The 19,866-nt window shown below is 43.8% G+C and overlaps 2 protein-coding genes across 5 annotated transcripts; one reads left to right on the top strand and one right to left on the bottom strand.

Annotated features, from left to right (window-relative positions):
* The first annotated feature begins 169 nt into the window (after positions 1-169).
* Positions 170-4,421, top strand: mTerf5 (mitochondrial transcription termination factor 5). 2 transcript variants are annotated; one of them, XM_043428035.1, is made up of 6 exons: positions 170-917; positions 1,354-1,487; positions 1,563-1,890; positions 2,056-2,702; positions 2,945-3,210; positions 4,283-4,421. In XM_043428035.1, exons 1-6 carry the CDS (start codon positions 672-674, stop codon positions 4,303-4,305), a joined length of 1,644 nt encoding a protein of 547 aa, XP_043283970.1. In that variant the 5' UTR covers positions 170-671; the 3' UTR covers positions 4,306-4,421. The 2 variants fall into 2 exon arrangements, with proteins under 2 accessions (XP_043283970.1, XP_043283969.1); XM_043428034.1 differs by lacking the exon at positions 4,283-4,421 and having other exon boundaries at positions 173-917; positions 2,945-3,409.
* repo (reversed polarity) lies at positions 3,302-12,547 on the bottom strand. Of its 3 annotated transcripts, none has more exons than XM_043428038.1 (3): positions 9,823-12,547; positions 9,283-9,361; positions 3,302-4,953 (listed from the first exon to the last, which is right to left on the bottom strand). In XM_043428038.1, exons 1-3 carry the CDS (start codon positions 10,250-10,252, stop codon positions 4,101-4,103), a joined length of 1,362 nt encoding a protein of 453 aa, XP_043283973.1. In that variant the 5' UTR covers positions 10,253-12,547; the 3' UTR covers positions 3,302-4,100. The 3 variants fall into 3 exon arrangements, with proteins under 3 accessions (XP_043283973.1, XP_043283972.1, XP_043283971.1); XM_043428037.1 differs by lacking the exons at positions 9,283-9,361; positions 9,823-12,547 and adding exons at positions 5,476-5,557; positions 6,369-8,256; XM_043428036.1 differs by lacking the exon at positions 3,302-4,953 and adding an exon at positions 6,817-9,121 and having other exon boundaries at positions 9,823-11,024.
* Between the last annotated feature and the right edge of the window lie 7,319 nt (positions 12,548-19,866).

Below are 19,866 nucleotides of genomic sequence, written 5' to 3'. Positions count from 1 at the left end.
TCAACAACAGCCCAGCGGACAACAAATAATAATAACGTAGAAGAGAACTTATACTCTACAGTGCGCCACACAAAAGCGACATCTGACAGCGAGTTAAGGGCGGGTTGTTCCAATAACTTTTTAGGTAGCTTATCTGGCGGGTAAAAGCATTGACTTGTTTGTAGTTTTCTTCAACGTTAATCTAAGTTTAAACTCGGTTCATCCTATCTCGAAACTGCATGAAAAAAATTAAACTGAGTTTGAACCGCGTCGTCGGAGAAAACGGCCATCACACACGCTTAACTTTTTAAATTTTAATCTCATTCATCTCATTCTTATCTATAAAAGTATTTTATAAGATCATCTCAAATCTCAAGGAATGTGCGGTCTTTATTTTGATATATATCGTGATATCGTATTTTTATCCTGCCCTGCATTTGCACCGGTTCAAAAATAGAAAATGATTGAATTAGTGTTCCAAATACAAGTTGACAGTGCAAAATTTAAGTAATAAAGAAAAGAACTCGGCAATCAACTTTGAAAGAATATCCTCAAGTGCCCGATTATATCGAACAGAATAGTTAATCTAACGATATAGTGAAATTCACAATATATAACCATGTGTACGACGTAACCTCAAAAACAAGGTTTTTGAGTGATCAATTGAGAATCGGCGAAATGTATATTCCAAAATGTTCGAACCATTATTCGTAACGTTAAGGAAAGTTCAGCTCTCGTTAATAAATTGTAAGAAAAAATATTGCAACTATAAACGAGTCTTGACTTATGAAAACTCTGTCAGATTCCACAAGTATCAGAAATTATTGGGAAGCAATCTTCAAATCAAGTTAATCGATGCCACTAGAATATTGCTCAAACAACCTCAAGTTTTTAATTTATCTGAAGAATATCTTATTGGGCAGTGTCAATGGTGTTCCGTAAGTATTAACATTTCTTTTCAACATTTTATATCGCAAAAAAAATAAAATTTCATACAACACTTTTAGTAATGGTTCTTATGCTTACGTTCAAATTAGTCTACACAGTTTGAAAATTTCTTTCTGTGCAGATTAATCAAAAATTTATTAATAGGAAATGTTTTCATGACCTCAATACAAAATGTAACTTTATACCACAGATTTTTTTCCAAATGTCTTGAAAATTTTTATGATCAAGAAGCCAAGTCAGAGTCATAACGATTATCTAATGATCTTTATTTTAAACCATTTGAAACGTTTAAATAATCTACTTCTAGAAATTTTTTCCAACAGTCAAATTGAAGATTTACATAATCTTGAGCAGTTTTATAGATCATTTTAGAATTTTGACAATTGTAACTTTTTTCAATAAAAAAGTTGATTTTTTATGGTACAGAAATTGAATATCGATGTCAGTACGCTGCACAAGGATCCTCACATACTCTTCCTACCTCGAAAAACTCTGGAAAACCAAGTCATGTTGTTGCAAGATTTGGGAGTTTCAAGAGATCAACCAATAATAATGCCACGGTATTCTAATACTTTATTGTTGCCAAGTCTCAAAATGAATAGAGTAAATAATCAATTTTTCCTCATTTTAAACAGTTTTCAACCTCTCATGGAACTGAGGATGCAAGTATTCAAAGGCTTTATGAAAATACCGACAGACTACATTGTAGCAAACAACTTGTTGAGTCTCACAAAAAAACCACCAAAGAATGTGCAGCCTTTACAAATTCCAAGCGAAGACTTGTCAGTGGCCAATTATTACAATCATTATTTGCAGTGGTATATACAGTGGAAATTAAATGTACCTAAAAATAATGAAAATGAGACGAAGAGAATTGTAGATTTATTGAAAAATACGAGTTTGTCAATAATGGAACAGTTGTTTGATATTTATCATGATGAGATTGGATTGACAATTCAAGAGGTGAGAATAGAAGACAGTATAAATTCCTAAACCCATAACGGCAATGAATTGAGCTTTGGAAAATAATTTTCATCATAGTCAAAATATTTTTCATTATACAACAGATTTTTAGAGAAGTTGTTACATAATGATGCAAGTCATCTAGAGCTTTCTTGCAATTTTTAGATCAAAGAACATCAGTGTATGGTAAATAGTTCGCCGAGCAACTTACGTCTCATCATCGATGAAGCTGAGATCTTTAATGGCCAAATTATGAAAAAGCTTATTAAACAGTCGCCAAAGTTGTGCAAAATGGAGTACGAGAATGTGGTTAAAGTGGTGAAACTTCTCGAGAGGCATGACTACGCAGAGATAGCGATACAACGTTATCCAGAAATATTGTTGATCGGAGCTTCCGAGTTGGCATTTAAATTTCAAGAATTCGACAATGCACCAGAGCTTCGAGTGTTAAAAAATAATATTTTATCAATGGGTTTGGTTCTCCATCAATACAACCAGTGTCAATTGCGATTGAGCTATCTCCGTTACATGAATATTAAGTATGCCTCGGTGCGAGTTCTGTCTTCGTCTAATAATTCATTTGAATCGTTCCTTTCAACTGGTGTGGATAACACAAGGGCTAGGGAAATTTGCCGATCCTTCAGGAAAGTTTTCAATATGTCGTTTCGAGAATTTATGACGAACCTGCGGAAACATCCATATTGGAATCGGATCGATCTTGTTTCCATGCATGAAGCTACCAATTTCTTGTTGAAGAAAAAATATACCACTGAGGAAATATTTGATAATTTACCAATCATCCTCTATCCAAGGTAAAATGATTTATTATTTGAGATGAATCTATCAACAGAGCGTACCGAACTATTGCAAATGAATTACACGTCTTTATAAGCCGAATTGCTATCGTTTCATTATGATACACTTATTCATCGACCGCGATATTATGATACAAAACGCAAGTTTTGGAAAATATAAGCATTATTAAAACTGCGATCGTCAATTTTTTTAACGCTATGTCTAGAAATGTTTGTCTGATTGGCGTTATTTCTTGCAGGGAGAAGATTGCGGTGACATTGAAGAGTATGAGGAACATCATTTACAGAAGGAAATCAAAAGATGGTGTAACCCGCAGAGAATATATGACGAAAAAACAGATATTGGCTTTATGTTTGTATAGAATGGAGTTGGAGTTTCATTTCAGTGGTGATGGTGTATGGCGAGAGGAAAATTTAATTCCAAAACGAACAAAACCTCTCGCTCAAACGACTGAAACCTCCGAATGTGAATTGTCAGATTGCTCAGATATGGAAAATGACGAAAGTGAGGAAGCCGATCAAGTTGTATAACACCATTTTAGTACTCGATTTTTTAAGTGAATGTAAATAATGTGAAAATGCCATTTATACAATAGTTCTTGAACCGAGTTCTCCATCTCAAGTTTTATTTGAAAATCATTAAACGTTAACATCCAATACATGTATGAAAAAAAATCCGATAAAAGACAGCAAGTTTATTTTTCCATTACAGGAAGTGCCCTTTTCGAAATTTCCTCCGCTCTTACGCATAAATTAACGGATATTTTTTGTAAACTTCTCGCTGTGATCTCACTCAACCTTTTTTTTTCGTGCAAAAAACTATGGCAAGCATTTTTTACCGAGGAAGATTTCCTTGACGTTTTATTATTGAAATCAAGGCACATTTATTATTCGGTTGATATTTAAAAAAAAACAAAAAAAAACATAATGCTACATGACTACATTAATTATATTTAAAACCGATAGTTCTTCAGCGAAGTTTACACCATAATAACAAAACATCTTTCAATTTCCTCGTCGATTTATCATCAGTACTATGCCACTATTTACACGCTTTTCCTACTATTCAATAACACTCGTACATATTTTAAAAACGATAACTAAAACGCGAACGTACGGTCACTCCTCGAACTCTTTTCCTCATCTCGAATGAGAGAAAAACGTTTAAAATAGTCTTTGGCTGCGCAATATATAGCGAGGCGAGATTCCTTTAGGGATAACAATGGTTAAACGATATGTTTTCAATGTTTGGCACTGGTAGACACAGCTTCGTGGAGAATATATATACAAGTTGAAAATCCACGAAGGTTCGTGAGATGTGTGTAATTGCAATCAGTTGATAGAATAGAACAAGTCAATAAGATAATTTAGAGCGGACTCCAACGAGAGTCCGAGTTAGTTCAAAAAAGATGGCAATTGTACATAGCTCTGTTGACCCGTCGGTTCGCTTTTAACGTGTATCTGATCCTTCATTACTAGACGTTCCGAAGGCGAATGCTGCATCGCATAATCGTGTTTGTGTTCCTGTACTTGATGTTGTACGTAATCTGGCGTTTGTTCATGTTGATATTTTTCAGCCGGACTCATACCGTCGACGTAATCGAGTTGAGCATGATGTTGCTGTTTGTTCTGCTGATGATGCTCCTCCTCGGGGATCGTACCAGCGAGATGATTCGTCGGCGAGTGCGCCGAGACCATCGTCTGATAATCGCCCCGGCTCAATGACGGTGGCGAATTGTTGTTGGGGCTCATGTAATCTTGGTGCACGCGCATCGTCGTGTTGCTCGAAGGTGGAGCGAACAACGTTGGATCGTGCTGCGGCAACATCGTCGCGTAAGAATACGCCGTCCCGTTGCTACCAGGGCCAACGAAAGACGTCGAGTAAGGCGAATTCGAGGGACTCAAAAGATTAATGTGCGGCGCCAAATCGTAAGCCGGCGAATACGCCCAAGCGTCCGGCGGCCCTGAGGACGACGCCGATGTCGCGAACGGATTGAGACTGTTGTTCAACGAAGTGAACGATCCTGTGAGGCCCGGACTCCCCGAACCGGTCGCCATGTACCCGGCGGTCTTCCGAGGCGGTTCGCGCTTTCGCCATTTTGCACGACGATTTTGAAACCACACCTGCACCCGGGACTCCGACAACGCCAGCTTAAGAGCTAACTCTTGTCTGGCAAACACGTCCGGATAGGGCGCGCGCTCGAACGCACGTTCCAATTCTTCCAGCTGATAAGCCGTAAACGTTGTTCTGGAAATGACAACGAAAAAAATGAATTGCAGTTAGAAACGTTGACATTCGTGTATTCAAAAATATTTCTCTTTTCCGACTTAACTTAATTGTTCAGAATCTCTTTCCCACTTAATTTCGTATCTCTCGAGCACTTTTCTATCAGTTATACATCTAAACGGTCGCCATTAAGCCTCAGATGAGAGACAAAAATGTTTGACCGGCCAGATGACGTTCGTATCTTTTGAATGAACAACGTCGCAGCGAGACTCCGAGAAAGAGGGAAAGATAGCGAGACAGAGAAAGTCAGAACTATTCGAGTTTGTGCGTGCTGCACAAAATGTAGAGGCATGCGGTGAAATAGGGGCGACCCCCATAAGCTACTGCCCATTATCTCCAACATTATCCGACTAAAATTCACCACCCTTACGTTTTCATTGAAATTTCAATAATAATTATCGAACTCGATTATCTCCATGTATTATCGATTCGGAAATTCATTTTGGGAAGCATTTTTTCCTCCGGGTTAATTTATCAACTCACCGAGTTTTTTTCTTCTTTATACCATTGTTGTCGGTTTTTTTCTTCGAGTCTTTTTTCGCGGGTTGTGTCTCATTGCCTGCAACTAAAAAATCATAATCCATAAAAATTTTTCATCCATTCTTTCTGTTTCCTTCAACTAAATGTCGGAAAAGACGGACAATTTCGTTTTGAAAATAAACGAATCGAAATGTACGGTAAATTTAATAAAAAATGAAAGTGAATTTGGAGAATAAAAACAAAAAATGCCATTCAATGAGGATTATAAAATTTAATCGAATGAAAAAATCCAAATTTATTTAGATTCAGCTTGATTGAACAAGATCGCAGTTCATTTTGAAAATTTACTGAAAAATTGAGGCGATCAACGCAAAATAAAAGCAAACCGCAAGAGGATAAAAATTGATCAAATTTCAAAAGAAAAAAAATTTTCGAAAAGAGATTGAAAGCATTGGCTACGAAAGTGATCAACAATCGTTAATGAAATTTTGAAAAAAGTGAAAGAATCAGTATGAAGTCAAAAAAGCAATATGGAATATCCACAGACAAAATTGATGACGCTGAAGTTTGCAACGTTGGAGTCCAACGAAATGATCTTAAAAAACCCTTCAATAATTCCAACAACTCCTCAATTTCGTTCCCTGTCGAATTTGCAATTCGTAGTTTTTCAAGCTGCACCGGTACTTCGTGAAATAAAAAATTGGTCAATTACAAATGTTTGTTTCGTTCACTTCGTTGGACTTGAACGTCGCAAACTTCGGCGTCGTCAAAATTGAAAAGTGGCGAAGAGCGAAGAAGCTTGACTCATAATTGTGACAAAATTGCCAAAAAAAGAAAGTTGGAAGAAAGTGCGAAAAATGTGAATTGACTAAAAATTCTGAAAAACAAAGAATTACCAGGAGTCATCGAGCTGATGGGGTCGTCGGGTTTTCTCTTGAGCGAATGATCGATTTGAAGATTTTGTTGTAGGTTCGGTGAAGTTGTTGCGGAGGTACCGCTCGACGAAGAGTTCGCGAGGTCTTGATTTTGTGACATGGGCCCATAAATACCAGCGAGTTCAAGTTCTTTCTGCTGTTGCTGAAGATGGTGGTGATGGTGATGATGATGATGATGCTGCTGCTGCTGCTGCTGCTGATGAAGAAGATGATGCGGGTTCTGATGATGGGAAGGCGGTGGACTGTTGGACGAATCGAGTTTGTGAAGGTGGCTGCCAGCTTGGGCAATAATGTCTCCGGGATGATGAGAGCCGTGAAGTCCGAGCATGACTTGGATGCTGTGAACACCGTTGGCATTGCGTCCGCCGAAGTCGGAGAACAGGGGATCGTCGAACGGAGCGCCGTCCATGTCGAGGCTGAGGGTCTCGTGATCTTCGTTATTTCGGGCCAATTCCCTCTTCGCCAGAGTCACCAGATTTCACAGAAGTCGGAGGGGGGAGCTTTGCCCTCGAATGATTCTGCTCGTCACTTAAAACGGTGCTGCGACGAGCACGCTAAAAGACGCGATTTTTTAAAAACAGTTGGATTCACGGTTTCGTTTAGATCGAATGAATATCAAATTCGACGAATCAGAAATGAAGGGTCGTGGGCGCGATAATTATCGGAGGAAAATCGAAGAGAAAAATCACCCCGTTGCACTTTCGTAGTCACCGCGGTCTCACGTTATTAGTGCTCGGAGGAGAAATATTTCTTCAGTCATTCTGGTTTCGACCGGAACAAGAGTAGAAATAGTCGGAGATATTGAGCACCGGAAACGTCGATTCACAGGTTGCAGATTTATCGTCGATCAGTATTGAACGTACTTGAGCAATTGTGGGAGTAAAAAGTGAAAAGGGAGAGAGAGAGAGAGAGAGAAAAAGGGAAAAGTGCGAGGATAGGACGACCGTTGATTGTCGCGCCGGTAAAACACGTTTCGCGCGGGCTAATGGAATCCAAACCAATTGCTATAAATTGTTGTCGTTTATGATTAATTTTGATTAGTTTCAAGCGAAGCTAACAAAGTGTAGCCCCCCTGTGTGTAGCTGCGACGCCGGCGGATCTTCCAGCTCGACTGTCCCGATAGTTTCTTCGTCGAGCAAACGTTCGTCCCACACAAACCGAGCTGGACCAATTCTCGTTCACTCCCCTTTTTATTCCCCGCCGGTTTTATGTACACACGCACGGTTAATAAAACCAGCAGCACACTTTGACTGACGAGCTATCCTCTCTCCTTCGTGTACTCACACTGATACAAGGGCACTCAATTTTTTCCTCTAACAAGAGAGGCTGTTACATCTCCGCCCACATGAGTTTTAGATCGACCAATGGCGGAGGCTATCCGCGAGAGAATGGACAACTCTCCTCGATCGGTCACTGAAATAACATACGGGCACGCATACCGTGTTTCATAGCGTGAGTTTTGAGAATGAATTCTCCGCTATTTCTTCATCTCGCGCTCTCCATCTGCGAGATCGAGTCGAGGAGAAAAAAAAAGCTTTGAGATTCGATGTTCTTTGTAAAGGGAATGAGTCGTTTGGACGAAGGGTGCGAGGAGGGGGAGCCAATTTTTTTCAGAAGATCCCGTGCTGGCTAAGGTCTAATCGAGAGGCACTGGAAGAAAGCGTTGCTCCACGTCGAGCTGCTGGGAGCTCACCCGTTCCTCTTAGTTTAATAAAATTCTCTTACGAATCCTCGTTCTTTCCTCCTGTCCCCCCGTGACCCCTCGGTCTCTCGCTTACTCGCTCGTTGCTGTATTTTCTGAGTGGAGTATCCCCGGGATTATCGAGATTTCGTATGCATCTCGATCGTAACCCGAGGATCCGAGTCAGTTCAAAAAAGGTGGCAATTGCACGTAACTTTGTTGACTAGCCGGCTCGCTCTTGACGTGTACTTGGTCCTTCATTGCCTGACGTTCCGAAGGCGAATTTTGCATCGCGTAATCGTGCTTTTGTTCCTGTACCTGATGTTGCACGTACTCCGCTGTTTGCTCGTGCTGATATTTATCCGCCGGACTCATACCGTCGACGTAATCGAGTTGAGCTTGTTGCTGCTGTTTGTTCTGCTGATGATGCTCCTCCTCGGGGATCGTACCAGCGAGATGATTCGTCGGCGAGTGCGCCGAGACCATCGTCTGATAATCGCCCCGGCTCAATGACGGTGGCGAATTGTTGTTGGGGCTCATGTAATCTTGGTGCACGCGCATCGTGTTGCTCGAAGGTGGAGCGAACAACGTTGGATCGTGCTGCGGCAACATCGTCGCGTAAGAATACGCCGTCCCGTTGCTACCCGGGCCACCGAAAGACGTCGAGTAAGGCGAATTCGAGGGACTCAAAAGATTAATGTGCGGCGCCAAATCGTAAGCCGGCGAATACGCCCAAGCGTCCGGCGGCCCTGAGGACGACGCCGATGTCGCGAACGGATTGAGACTGTTGTTCAACGACGTGAACGATCCTGTGAGGCCCGGACTCCCCGAACCGGTCGCCATGTACCCGGCGGTCTTCCGAGGCGGTTCGCGCTTTCGCCATTTTGCACGACGATTTTGAAACCACACCTGCACCCGGGACTCGTCCAAAGCGAGCTTCAGCGCTAACTCCTCCCTCGCAAACACGTCTGGATAGGGCGCACGCTCGAACGCGCGCTCTAATTCTTCGAGCTGATAGGCTGTGAACGTTGTTCTGCAAATTATAAACGAGAGTCCGTTTTTGCACTTTATATTACACCTTGGCTAATCGGTGCCTCAGTATTTTAGAGACTGTATTGAATGTTCGTTCAAGTCAAACGTCAATGGATTTACTTTGATATTACTACTTGGAATTATATTTTTAACGCATTTTACCGAGTTTTTTTCTTCTTTATTCCGTTGTTGTAAGGCTTCTTCTTCGAATCCTTTTTCGCTGGTTGCGCCTCGTTGTTAACTGAAATTCATTTCGTTCATCGTTTCATAATTTTCTAGATTATCACAAAATTCATTAACGCGCCCCCAAATACGTACGAACACCGAGGACGATCGCGTCGCTAATGAAATCAACCAAATCTACGATTTCCAACATCAAATTACGTTTCCGGTCGAATCAATAGAGTCTTCATTGAACGGATTTAACACCGATTGAATTAACGTCGTATTTTATGAGTTCAATAGCACCCGACTGAATTGACGCGGATACCCCGAGTTCATTACACCAGAGATTTTATTTTTCGGAGCTTCTCATCGTTAGAAAATTCTCGAGCTCATTATTTCCACCATTCCCAAATTGGAGAACTGACAAATTGCCCGGAAAACATTCGAACGGGGGGGGTACAAAAATTGTGTAGAAAAAGAGCATCATTATTTCGACAAGAATTCGTTTATCGTGAGACCAGAGACGAGCGATCTTACCGGAAGTCATCGGATCGTCGGCTTTCCTTTTAAGGCTGTTTCCAAGCTGAAGACTCTGTTGGAGCGAAGTCGATGTAGTGGTCGGTGGCCCAGTCGACGAGGAAGTAGTAACGTCCTGGTTCTGAGACATCGGCGCGTACATTCCGGCGAGCTCAAGATCTTTAAGTTCCTTTTGTTGCTGCTGCTGTTGTTGTTGTTGTTGCTGCTGTTGTTGCTGCTGTTGAAGATGGTGGTGGGAGGTTTGATGGTGAGAAGGCGGCGGGCTGTTGGACGAATCGAGTTTTTGTAAATGGCCACCCGATGGCATGAGTTCACCGGCGTGATGAGCGCCGTGGAGACCGAGCATGACTTGTATGCTGTGAACTCCGGTGCCGCCGCCTCGTCCACCAAAGTCCGAGAAGATCGGATCGTCGAAAGGGCCAGCGTCCATTTCGCTGGACGTTGTCCCGTAATCGCAAAAGCTCCTCGAGCTCGTCGTCGTTGTCTTCGTATTATCGGGTTCGTACGAGGAGGACGACGAGCTCGCCGTTGCCTCGTAAAAGTATCCCCCCGTTGAATAATCCACCGCGTAGTCTTCGCAGCTACCCCGATAATCGAACAACTTTCTGCTGAGTGTCGTTACTTCCGGTAGTTTGAGGCTGGTGTCGACGAAGTTCGGTTTACGCCACGAGTGTTCCAACTGACAGGACAAACCCGTGTCTTCCAGGTTGACGACCTGAGTTGTTCTTCTTCCCGAGAAAGACCAGCTCCGATTCTCACTCCCCCCGGGGAAGAGAAAATCCCAATATTTCTCTCCGAGGTGATCCTTGGACCGGGAATTCCCAAAACTAGTGACTCCCGAAGTGAAAAACGATTGTTCGCGCTCCGCGGAGTCTCGAAGATCGTTGCGAACCTGGGCCCTTTCGCGGAACAAAATCCGACGAGAAAAACTGTCACTGCGGAAGACACTCGGCTTCACCGAGACTTTTCGGGCGCGGCACCTCGTTATTTGCGGAATGCTACTCTTCGCGTCCGATCTCGATCGAAGGGAAGAATCATCGAGCACCGGAGCGAGCGGTCGGCCAGCCGAAAAAATCTCAAGTACCAAATTAATCGGTGACCGCGAAGAGAGTGGCCAAAAAAAATAAGGCTGAGAGAAGAAAGTGCGCGAATTGCGATGATTACTCCCCGCGGGTGTGTACCGGTTCGCGCGTAATGGAATCTCAACCAATTGCTATCAATTGTTGCCGGTTATGATTAATTTTGATTAGTTTTAAGCGGAGTTAACGAAGTGAACCAGTTGCGACGCCTGCGGACCTTGGAGCTCGACTGTTCCCTCGGTGGCTTTACTTCGTTGCTCGTTTCTCGTTGATGCTCTTCCAACGTGAAACCTCTCTTTCCCTCTTTCTCTGTCCTTTCTCTCCGTCTATCCGTCTGTCTCTTCCGTTCCCCTCCCCCTCGCCGTTTTGACACTTTATAGCTCCAGGCTACCCCCGCCTTCGTTGCAGCGAAAAAAGAAGGAGTAGAAAGAAGCAAGTCGGAGCGAAGGCAACGCGGGCTGGCCTTTTATTCGTCGTAATCCTTTAACGCACTCGTCACTCGTCTGTACCGAGCGACTGAGCTAACAACACGGCACACACACAAATTTATATTTTAACGAGAGACCGTCGTCACCGCCCACGCACACGATCCTCGACCAATCCTGTCGCAGGCGAGATCCACCGGAGAGAGAACACTCGACGAGATGATACGCGAGCGTACGAAACATCGCGATATATGCGGGCACGGAAACTCTGGCCTATCGGACCAGAACCTCGGGAGCTTCGATCTCTCTTTCTCTCGTTCCGCTTCTCTTTCCTCTGCCGATTTCGAGCTTTTATCCCTGCCGTTTTGTCCACCACCACCGCCGGGAAAGGGACTTTGAACGCTTCCTTTCGGATTCCACCCTTTTCGATCTTCCCTAGTCATTTGAAATATTCTCATTTTTTCGATTTTACTCCCAATTTTTTTACTCCGCGTGAAAAGGATTTTTTTTACTTGTCTTTACGGTGCTTCCGGTCTCATGATCCGGCAATTTATCATTTTTTTTCGACGATTTACAGACACTTGTCGACGAGTGGAGTGATCGAGTGAAATCGAATTCTCGATCGATTCTCTTCCATCGCTTTTGTCGAGGATGTCGAGATCCATTCTCATGACTGTTCGAACTCGCGAGGCTCGATTCGACGTTGAGCGAGTTCCCCCGCTGCTCGACAGCTCTGGAATTTCGGGGCGACAGGAATCCTCGGAAAACCCAAGTTCCACCCCCGCTCGGGGCCGGCGGTTCCAGCAGCTGGACACGCACTTTTTCCGTAGCTTTGCAAATCCGAGAGCGCCGTTTCCGCATCGGAATGGTGTACCGATCGGTGCACTGTGCATGTTCTTGCCCTCGCTGGCATTCCCGATGCTCTCGCGCGTTCGACGAACTCGCGGCGATCGCGGACGCGCTCGAGAGTCTCGATCGACGCAACCGATCCCGGGGGATCCTCGCCGGCGCAAGATTTTTCTCAGCATGCCTCCAGGAAACTGGGTCGAGGAGAAAGCCCGAGTTTCGGTCTCCGGGAATCCTAGTCGATCGCCCCGGCGGTTCTCGGGCACGGAAAACTTTCGCGCAACGAAAATCGCTCTTTTTCTTTTATTTTTTTGTATGATTAAACTTGAGAAATGCCTTGTTGAAGCGTCCAAGAGATCCATGTCGGTTGACCGGCAGCGTGGCACTGATGCGAGCTCTTAAGCGAAGGCTCAATGAAACCAGCAATCGCCAGGAATTGCCTCGAATTGGCCCAATCAAACTACCCCCATTCCTTGTGTGTATGTGTGCGTGTGTGTGTCTGTGTGTACACATCGGCTCGTATTAACTGCTAATTTCATCACCGTTAATTACCAGTGAGCATACCGCGAGAGCAAACGGCTCCTTGTCGCGGTGATTTAACGCCCCCCCCGGCGAAGCTTTTCGCGAGACGATATCGTCTATTTCTCGCGCTCTCCCCGGCCGACTCCCTTTCGCGTTTCCTACATTTACAGTAATTCCCAGCATACTTGGGTCGCATCGGCCAATCTAAACAAGATTCCGCATTCGCCTTTTATTCGCGGCGACTGGCGCACCGAATCAACGTTCCGATTGCGGGGGACGCAACGGGGAAATCGCCGAGGTTTTGGGTTTCCTCGCGATATATCTCTCGGACCTTTTACCCGAAGGGTAAAATATAGGGACTCGATTTTCTCGAATCTGGAGCAACGACCTTTCGATCGGGGACCGGCGCAGAGGTCGAGCAGACCCAGCGAGGCTTCCTGCCGAGCGATTCCTACTCCAGCACGAAGGACTCCTCGCGCGTGAGAGCCCGCATTCGTCGCAGCGTCGCGCCGCGAGCACTTCCGGTCTCCCCTTCGCGAGCCTCGGCCGGAAAGCGAACCGGACAACCAGAAAGCAAATCGGATGAGCTCGCGAGTGCGATTATCGCCTCAACGAGCAAACAGGACCCCGACAGGAGCCCCGGCCACCGGGCTCCACTCCGGTCTAAGCGAGGGAGAGAGAAGAAGAAATGTGCGAGCGAGACGAACGCAGAGGCAAAAGCTGGACCGAGAAGTCGGCAACTTAACTGGCCTAAATGGGTTTAACTCGATGTGATTTTGCCGGCGAACCACTAAATTGAACGAATACGAACTAAACTGAACTCAACTAAGCTAATCATATCACATTACTAGCGTTATTAGCCGAGCGACGATATAAGTGAAGGTCCGGTGATGCCGGAGCTGCAGTATCGGGTCGCCTCCTGCACTGACCCTCGGGCTTCGGTCCCCATCGATATTATCGACGAGAAAAAAAACGCGGCTCTTCTTCTCATTTACCTTGTCGCAGCCACGCTCCTGCTGGAGTTCGAAAAAGCCAAAACAAGAAAATCCAATCGACGTTCGCTCACCTCCGCTCTCGGTGCACCGGGACCGGATGCACTTGTGTGCGTCGGTACAGAGCTCGGGGGTGTCGTCGTGACCTTTGGAGGAAGGATCGCGGAGTGTCGACGAGACAAAGTGCGCTCAAGTGAAGATAAAACAATGGTTCTTTCATGCGGTGTCCATGTGCGTCGGCGCGGAAGACTCGAACTTGTCGACTTTCCGGTTCAACATTTCTCTTTCAAATGATACATTTTATCATTCAAGTGTTTTTATTTTAATGAGTGACGACGCGGCTGGGCTGTGGTGACCGAGACTTTCCGAGATTCCTTTGCAACATTCGAGCTCGTTTCGATTTATCGAATCCTGGGAAAACACCAAAGTTTAAATGTCATCGATCGCCCTGGCAACTTCGCAGCTCCTGGCGAGTGATAAATAAAAATAAAAGCGAAAGAATGTGCCGACGCCGCCACTGCTGATGCTGCTGCTGCTGCTGGACCACTCGCGTCTCCCACCAAATGACAACGGGAGAGGGAAATCCCCGTCAACGAGTTACCTGACTCCTCCCCAGACTTCCCCACTCCCGTTCACCTCGTTGCGTCACGACGGTTCTTTCTGCCAACGCGCGGGGCAGACATTTTTAATCAATCGTGTTTTGAATCTTCGAATAATTAGAGCCCTTTTGAAAATATACATTTCTTTTTTTACCCGGGATCGTAATCACTGCCGACCCCGATCAAACGGGTTTTCAAAAAGCACCAACGATTCTTCACGAAACGAGCGTTTTATGTTCAATTTAACGTTAACTGATCGTTTCTTTTTTTTTTTTTTTTTTTTTTTTTTCATTTTCTTTTACGAGAAGGAAAAATTCTTGCGTTTCCTATTTTTTCACTCACTTTCTTACGTTTTTTTTTTTTTCCAATTTGCCAACCAACGAGCGCGCGAGTTCGTCCATGATTTCACTCGAGCTTCAAAAACATTTATCTCTTTAAAATAAAATTGGCAAAAAAAATGGAAGAATTTGAACAAACTCGATTGTTTTTCGAGCTAAATCCGAACGAAAAAGATCAGACTTTCGAAAACTTTCGTATCCGAAATTTCGGAAGCTCGAGTCACTAATAAAATCTACAAAAGCATGAAAATCCTGTGAACCGCACCAGAACAATAGGGACAAAATACAGCGAAGAACAGTGCAGACGTTGCAACGTCAGTTGTAAATTTTAGCACGATTTCGATGATAATTTGAGCCTGGTGACTTTGAATTCCAAGTTTTCGTACAGCATCGTGCAGTACCGTTGGCAAACGGTGCAACGAACGAAGAGCGTTTCGCATTTCCGAAGCTGAAAGCGGGAGCAGAACTCGGAGGAAACGATTTGGAAGATGATTCTCATGTTTGGAGTCTCAAACGAGACGCAAAGCTCGAGTGCGCGTATTTTATCATCCATATTTTCGTTACGCACTCGCTCGGAGCATATTCGAAACGAGCACATATTCCGAAGCGTATTTCCCGAGTAGCGCTACACAGGGAGTTGAAATAGCTCGACGTAGCGAGAGATCTCTCGTAGGAGAGAGGCAAAAGCCTGACCAATTGAGCCAGTTAACGTTCAATTGATCTAAATTGGCTGAATTGGAGATAATTGCGAGAAGGCGACGGGGAACCTTCGCTCGGTTACTTCACCGTATCACTCTGTTCGTTCATCTCTCGTTGTTCCACACTCGTTCTCAGGCTTTTTCTCCACGTACGCATTCGTACGATTTTTTATTCTTTTTCGTATATGAAACGACCCATTTATCATACATTGTTATTATAATCTGCTCTTCTTCGCAAAGTTGTTTTATAAAGCTGCATCAAGTGAGTTGGGAGTCGAGTTTTTCTGCGGATTCGCGCCCTCGTTCGCTGCCTCGAGATTCGGGGGATTCGAAAATTCGTTGAACAATATTTCGACTCGAATTTTCGTCCCGAAGGACGTTCCACAATCCACGAGAGATTCTCGAGACGACGCAATACGAGCTGCTCCCGAATAAACGTCATTCTCCATTGGAACAAAAATATATGCTTTTCGGGGCTAAAGCGCAACGATGGCGTGACTCGTTTATCCAAACCCGACGTTACGAATTGACGCCTTGAACTCTTGATATTGTTTTCAAAGAATCTCCAAGCGGGCACGTACCGCGAGGGGGAATAATCGATAGGGAAAAAAAATGATTCGAGTTCGGTTGCAAGCTTCGCGTGACTTGTACGTCGAGCGTGCGAGGACGCTTTGCGAAAACTACGACATAAACCGGGCAATTGTCACAAGCACGCAACGACGCGCTGCTCAAACGGTAGCTCGGCTTCGTCGTTCCCTGACTCGCGAATCGCCGGAAAACACGAAACTCTTGAGCGCCCACTCCGAAACGCTGACGTTGATTTGCCCGAAACTCGCCGCGACTCTCTCGCAATTTGGACATATTTTCGGGCGCGAGGCTTCGAGGGGATGCCGCCCTCGTCATCCGCGGTCTCACAGAGCGTGGAAAAGCTCCAAGGACAAATGAGCGTTCTTCCACTTTTCGATGGACTCCCATCGTCGAGAAAATCCGAATTTCGGCGGCGTGAGACCGAAAGTATCGGCCGCGCGGTCCATCCGGACTCCGATCGTCGTCGTCGTCGTCGTCGTTGTCGTCTCGGAGCCTCGTTGCTTCTCCCCTTCGACGGGAGAAAATCGTCGTTGACAGTAATTTCCACCATTGAAAACCTTCGCGCTGATTGACCTGAAAAATTTCATTGTTTATTCCAAAAAATCGATAAAAATGTTTGTCTCATTGTTAACCCTACACCTCATGTGCCTTTTTTCATACCCTCAACCTCATGACCGGGGTTTGAACGCACCCCACTCTTTTTCTGCTTATAAATCCGGTCCTACGATGCTAAACTGACTTTATCCTACACCATTTTCTTCGTTTTTTTATAACGAAAAGAATGATGTACGATAAAACTAATTTCAATTGAATTTATATATTAAAAAATCCGTCGATAATCAGTCGATAATGTCGCTTGTTAGGACGGGAGCGTAGTTTGAAGTTCGCGTGGGGTGTGCTCACACCCCAGTCATGCGTTCTAGGGTTAAGAACTCTGACCAGCCGATGACTCGGGGAGGGCTCGGTGACATGGCATTCGAGGCCTCTGCGGGGCAGCCGTCGACCCCTACAGGTAAGCCCGGGCCTTTTCCATTGTCGTCGGTCTCCCCTGAGCTCGAAAGGACCTGTTGAACGCCAGCGATGTTGAGGGCTTGATATTCCACTTGAAGGAGCCTGTCGTGAGGGCAAAACTGGCTTTATTATGTTACGTGTTAGAAGTGTATTTACTTTCGAGATGAGCACCATCTTCGTCCCCTCATAAAAACACGCTCATTTTCTCATTCCTTTTTTTTTATCAATATTTTGTCTCTTCCGAAAAATGTCGTTTGACATTTTCAACGAAATTCATCAAAACGAGCATTAAAAAGTTCATTTAAAAAATTGAAAAATCATCGACAGCGAAAAAGAATGCAGAAGCAAAATTTTGTCGGTTCTTTACGCGAAGATTCGACTTTTTTCACTGAAGAAGGGAAAAAAATACTTCGTAAATAAAAATCAGGACAAAAGATGCAACGAATAAAAAAAAGAAAATAGTTAAATTGGAAAGAAATTTGAAAGACTGCGAGTGCGGTAGGTACATAAATCGTTTCGAAATGTTCATCGTGTGACGTAGCATCCTGATTAACTGGACGGAGAGTCACATCCGTCTCGAGAGTCCGGAGAGCACGCTATACGTTCGAGCGCACAAACGCGGACACAGGGAGGGTGTGTTGAGGAGAATTTAACTGCGCAACGACATGGATCTACGTCACGTGTGCTGTCTCGTTTAAGAAAAAAAAAAAAAAAAAAAAAGAGAGAGAGAAAAATGCAAAAATTGCGCCTCACTTTTGCCTCGAAGAGAATAATTGAGCGAAGATATTTCAAGCAATAAAATTACGAGATTTGCGATATGGAGCATAATCGAGAGAACAAAAAAAGTTATCGAAATGAAGGTTTCGTGATTTTTTGTAGTTATTTTTGGAAACTTTTTAATTTTTTAATTTGCGTCATTTATTTTTGCACGAAACCCAACAGATTTTTCGAGGACAGTTGAAAAAACGAGTTTTCTGACACCTCCGTACACGAACATCCATCAAAAGTTTTCGGAGGACACAACGTCGCGAGTGCGATCAAAATTTTAGTTCTATTCGCCCGTGTGATCGTTCGACGCTACGAGACATGAGAAAGATTACGACAAATGAGTTTTATAGAAATTGGGACCGAGAACTGCCCACATAATTCGTGAGAACACGTCATTTATACGACTCGAAATATATGAAAGATATTGGACGTGGTAAATGCATCGTACACACGTAAAATTCAGTTTCTCATGCGAGCGAAGAGTCTTTTTCGAGGGCTCGGGGACGAATCGCGCGGTCTAAATATCCCGCATGAGTTCCTCTCGACGATCGTGCTGCGGGTGGCTATTTAAACGTAAACTGCGAGCCTTTTCTCTCTCTCTCTCTCTCTCTTTCAATTCACATGTGTGTAATCTCAGAATCTCACGGTACACTCCACGGCGCGACTTTTATTCACGAAAATCTGAAAGACACCCCCGCATACGTGTTTTCTATTATGCTTCTCGATAGCCAGTGAGAAAAGAAATGAAACACGTTCGTTCGGTCTGCCGAGAATTCTTCCGTGAACGGACCAGCATCGAACATGATTTGTCCCCGTTTCTTTGACAAATTTATCTGGGCTGTGATTGTCAGAAAAAACAACAAATGAAACGATGGAAATTCACTGAATTTTTGGAAAAAAGATAAACCGTTATGCGATGTATATAATTATGTTTAGATGTTTTCAAATTCAATCGTACACTTCGCGGAGTGTTCTCGCGTGTTGCTTTTATACACGAGTGAAACGCAATTTATATTTTCTCCGAATGAAATCATGAGAGTTTATCGAATAAAGTTTAATCCCGGTTCGATTAAATTTCGAAGGAGTTTTGTTTGTGGACATTATTTAACTGTTTTCACCGTTTCGTTGTTCACTTCTCCTTCAATTCTTTTTTTTACTTTTCCTCCTCGCTCGACCCCCTCCTCCCCTACTACTCGCATCGATGGTTCCATAAACAACATACGTTTCCACTCATTCCTAAAACCGTGTTTCATCGAGCACACTTCGGTCTCGTGTCCCGTATCCTTCACCATATGCTTTTAACCTCAATTTATCCTCGGGAACATGACTCTTCCTCAAAACGTCCGAACCCGCACGTAATATTCGAAAAATTAATTAATTAATACACTCGTCGCGTATATCCAAAGTTATATGCTGTGATCGCTGACAATAATATGCCAAGTATTTCATCGAAGGGTTTGTAACTGCAATGGGAACTTATTTGGATTTAAATTACGTAAATTGTACATCGATGTTTTGTTACTCAAGTGGGATAACCAAAAAAGAACTTCACGTAATCCAATTGAAAAACTCGAACATGAAAATTGTTCGGGTTTTGTGATTTTTTAAAATTTTTAAATGAGCATTACTTAACCTAGAATACTGCGGTGGGGTCGGAAACGACACCATTTTTTTAAGTGAAAATCTCTTATACATATATTCCTACTTTTTTTTCCTTTCCGACCTGTTGAGTTTTAATCTCTAAGTTGTATTCAAAAGACTAGCGTACACGATTTTATGAAAAGAAAAGTGTATCGTCAAATTTTATTAACGGGAGTTTTTGATCCGGATATCGAACCTAAAAAAATAAATGTATTGTAAATGAAAACTACATTACTCTAATTTTGGAATTAATTTCGGTCGCTCTTATACCTGCTTACGTTGAGTAGACTGACACTGCGATGAACTGAAGTTCGTAACTTTCTGGTTTATCGGTTGCTGTTTTCTCGGGAGAACCTGATGGTTACATTCGGCAACTACAATGGAGCTACTACTTCATTTTCATCATAAGGTACTGTGAGTCTATACACCGACTTTATAAGTGTAGTATTGTAAAACAGAGATCTCTTTGCTCTACGGAACGCTATATTATCGGCCACCTAAAACTGCTCGTCGCTGGCAGCACCGAGTTGACCTTTC

The sequence above is a fragment of the Venturia canescens genome, chromosome 9, assembly GCF_019457755.1.
Source record: "Venturia canescens isolate UGA chromosome 9, ASM1945775v1, whole genome shotgun sequence".
Taxonomy (NCBI): domain Eukaryota; kingdom Metazoa; phylum Arthropoda; class Insecta; order Hymenoptera; family Ichneumonidae; genus Venturia; species Venturia canescens.
This window is presented reverse-complemented; position numbering and strand designations above follow the sequence as displayed.

Excerpts from the sequence above, each read along its gene's own strand:
- mTerf5 (XM_043428034.1), top strand. The coding sequence starts at position 672 with ATGTTCGAACCATTATTCGTAACGTTAAGGAAAGTTCAGCTCTCGTTA. Across the intron at positions 918-1,353 it reads GGCAGTGTCAATGGTGTTCC|AAATTGAATATCGATGTCAG; the intron begins GTAAGTATTAAC and ends TTTATGGTACAG. Across the intron at positions 1,488-1,562 it reads CAACCAATAATAATGCCACG|TTTTCAACCTCTCATGGAAC; the intron begins GTATTCTAATAC and ends CATTTTAAACAG.
- repo (XM_043428037.1), bottom strand. The coding sequence starts at position 6,816 with ATGGACGGCGCTCCGTTCGACGATCCCCTGTTCTCCGACTTCGGCGGA. Across the intron at positions 5,558-6,368 it reads CATCAGCTCGATGACTCCTG|TTGCAGGCAATGAGACACAA; the intron begins GTAATTCTTTGT and ends ATGATTTTTTAG. Across the intron at positions 4,954-5,475 it reads ATAAAGAAGAAAAAAACTCG|AACAACGTTTACGGCTTATC; the intron begins GTGAGTTGATAA and ends TGTCATTTCCAG.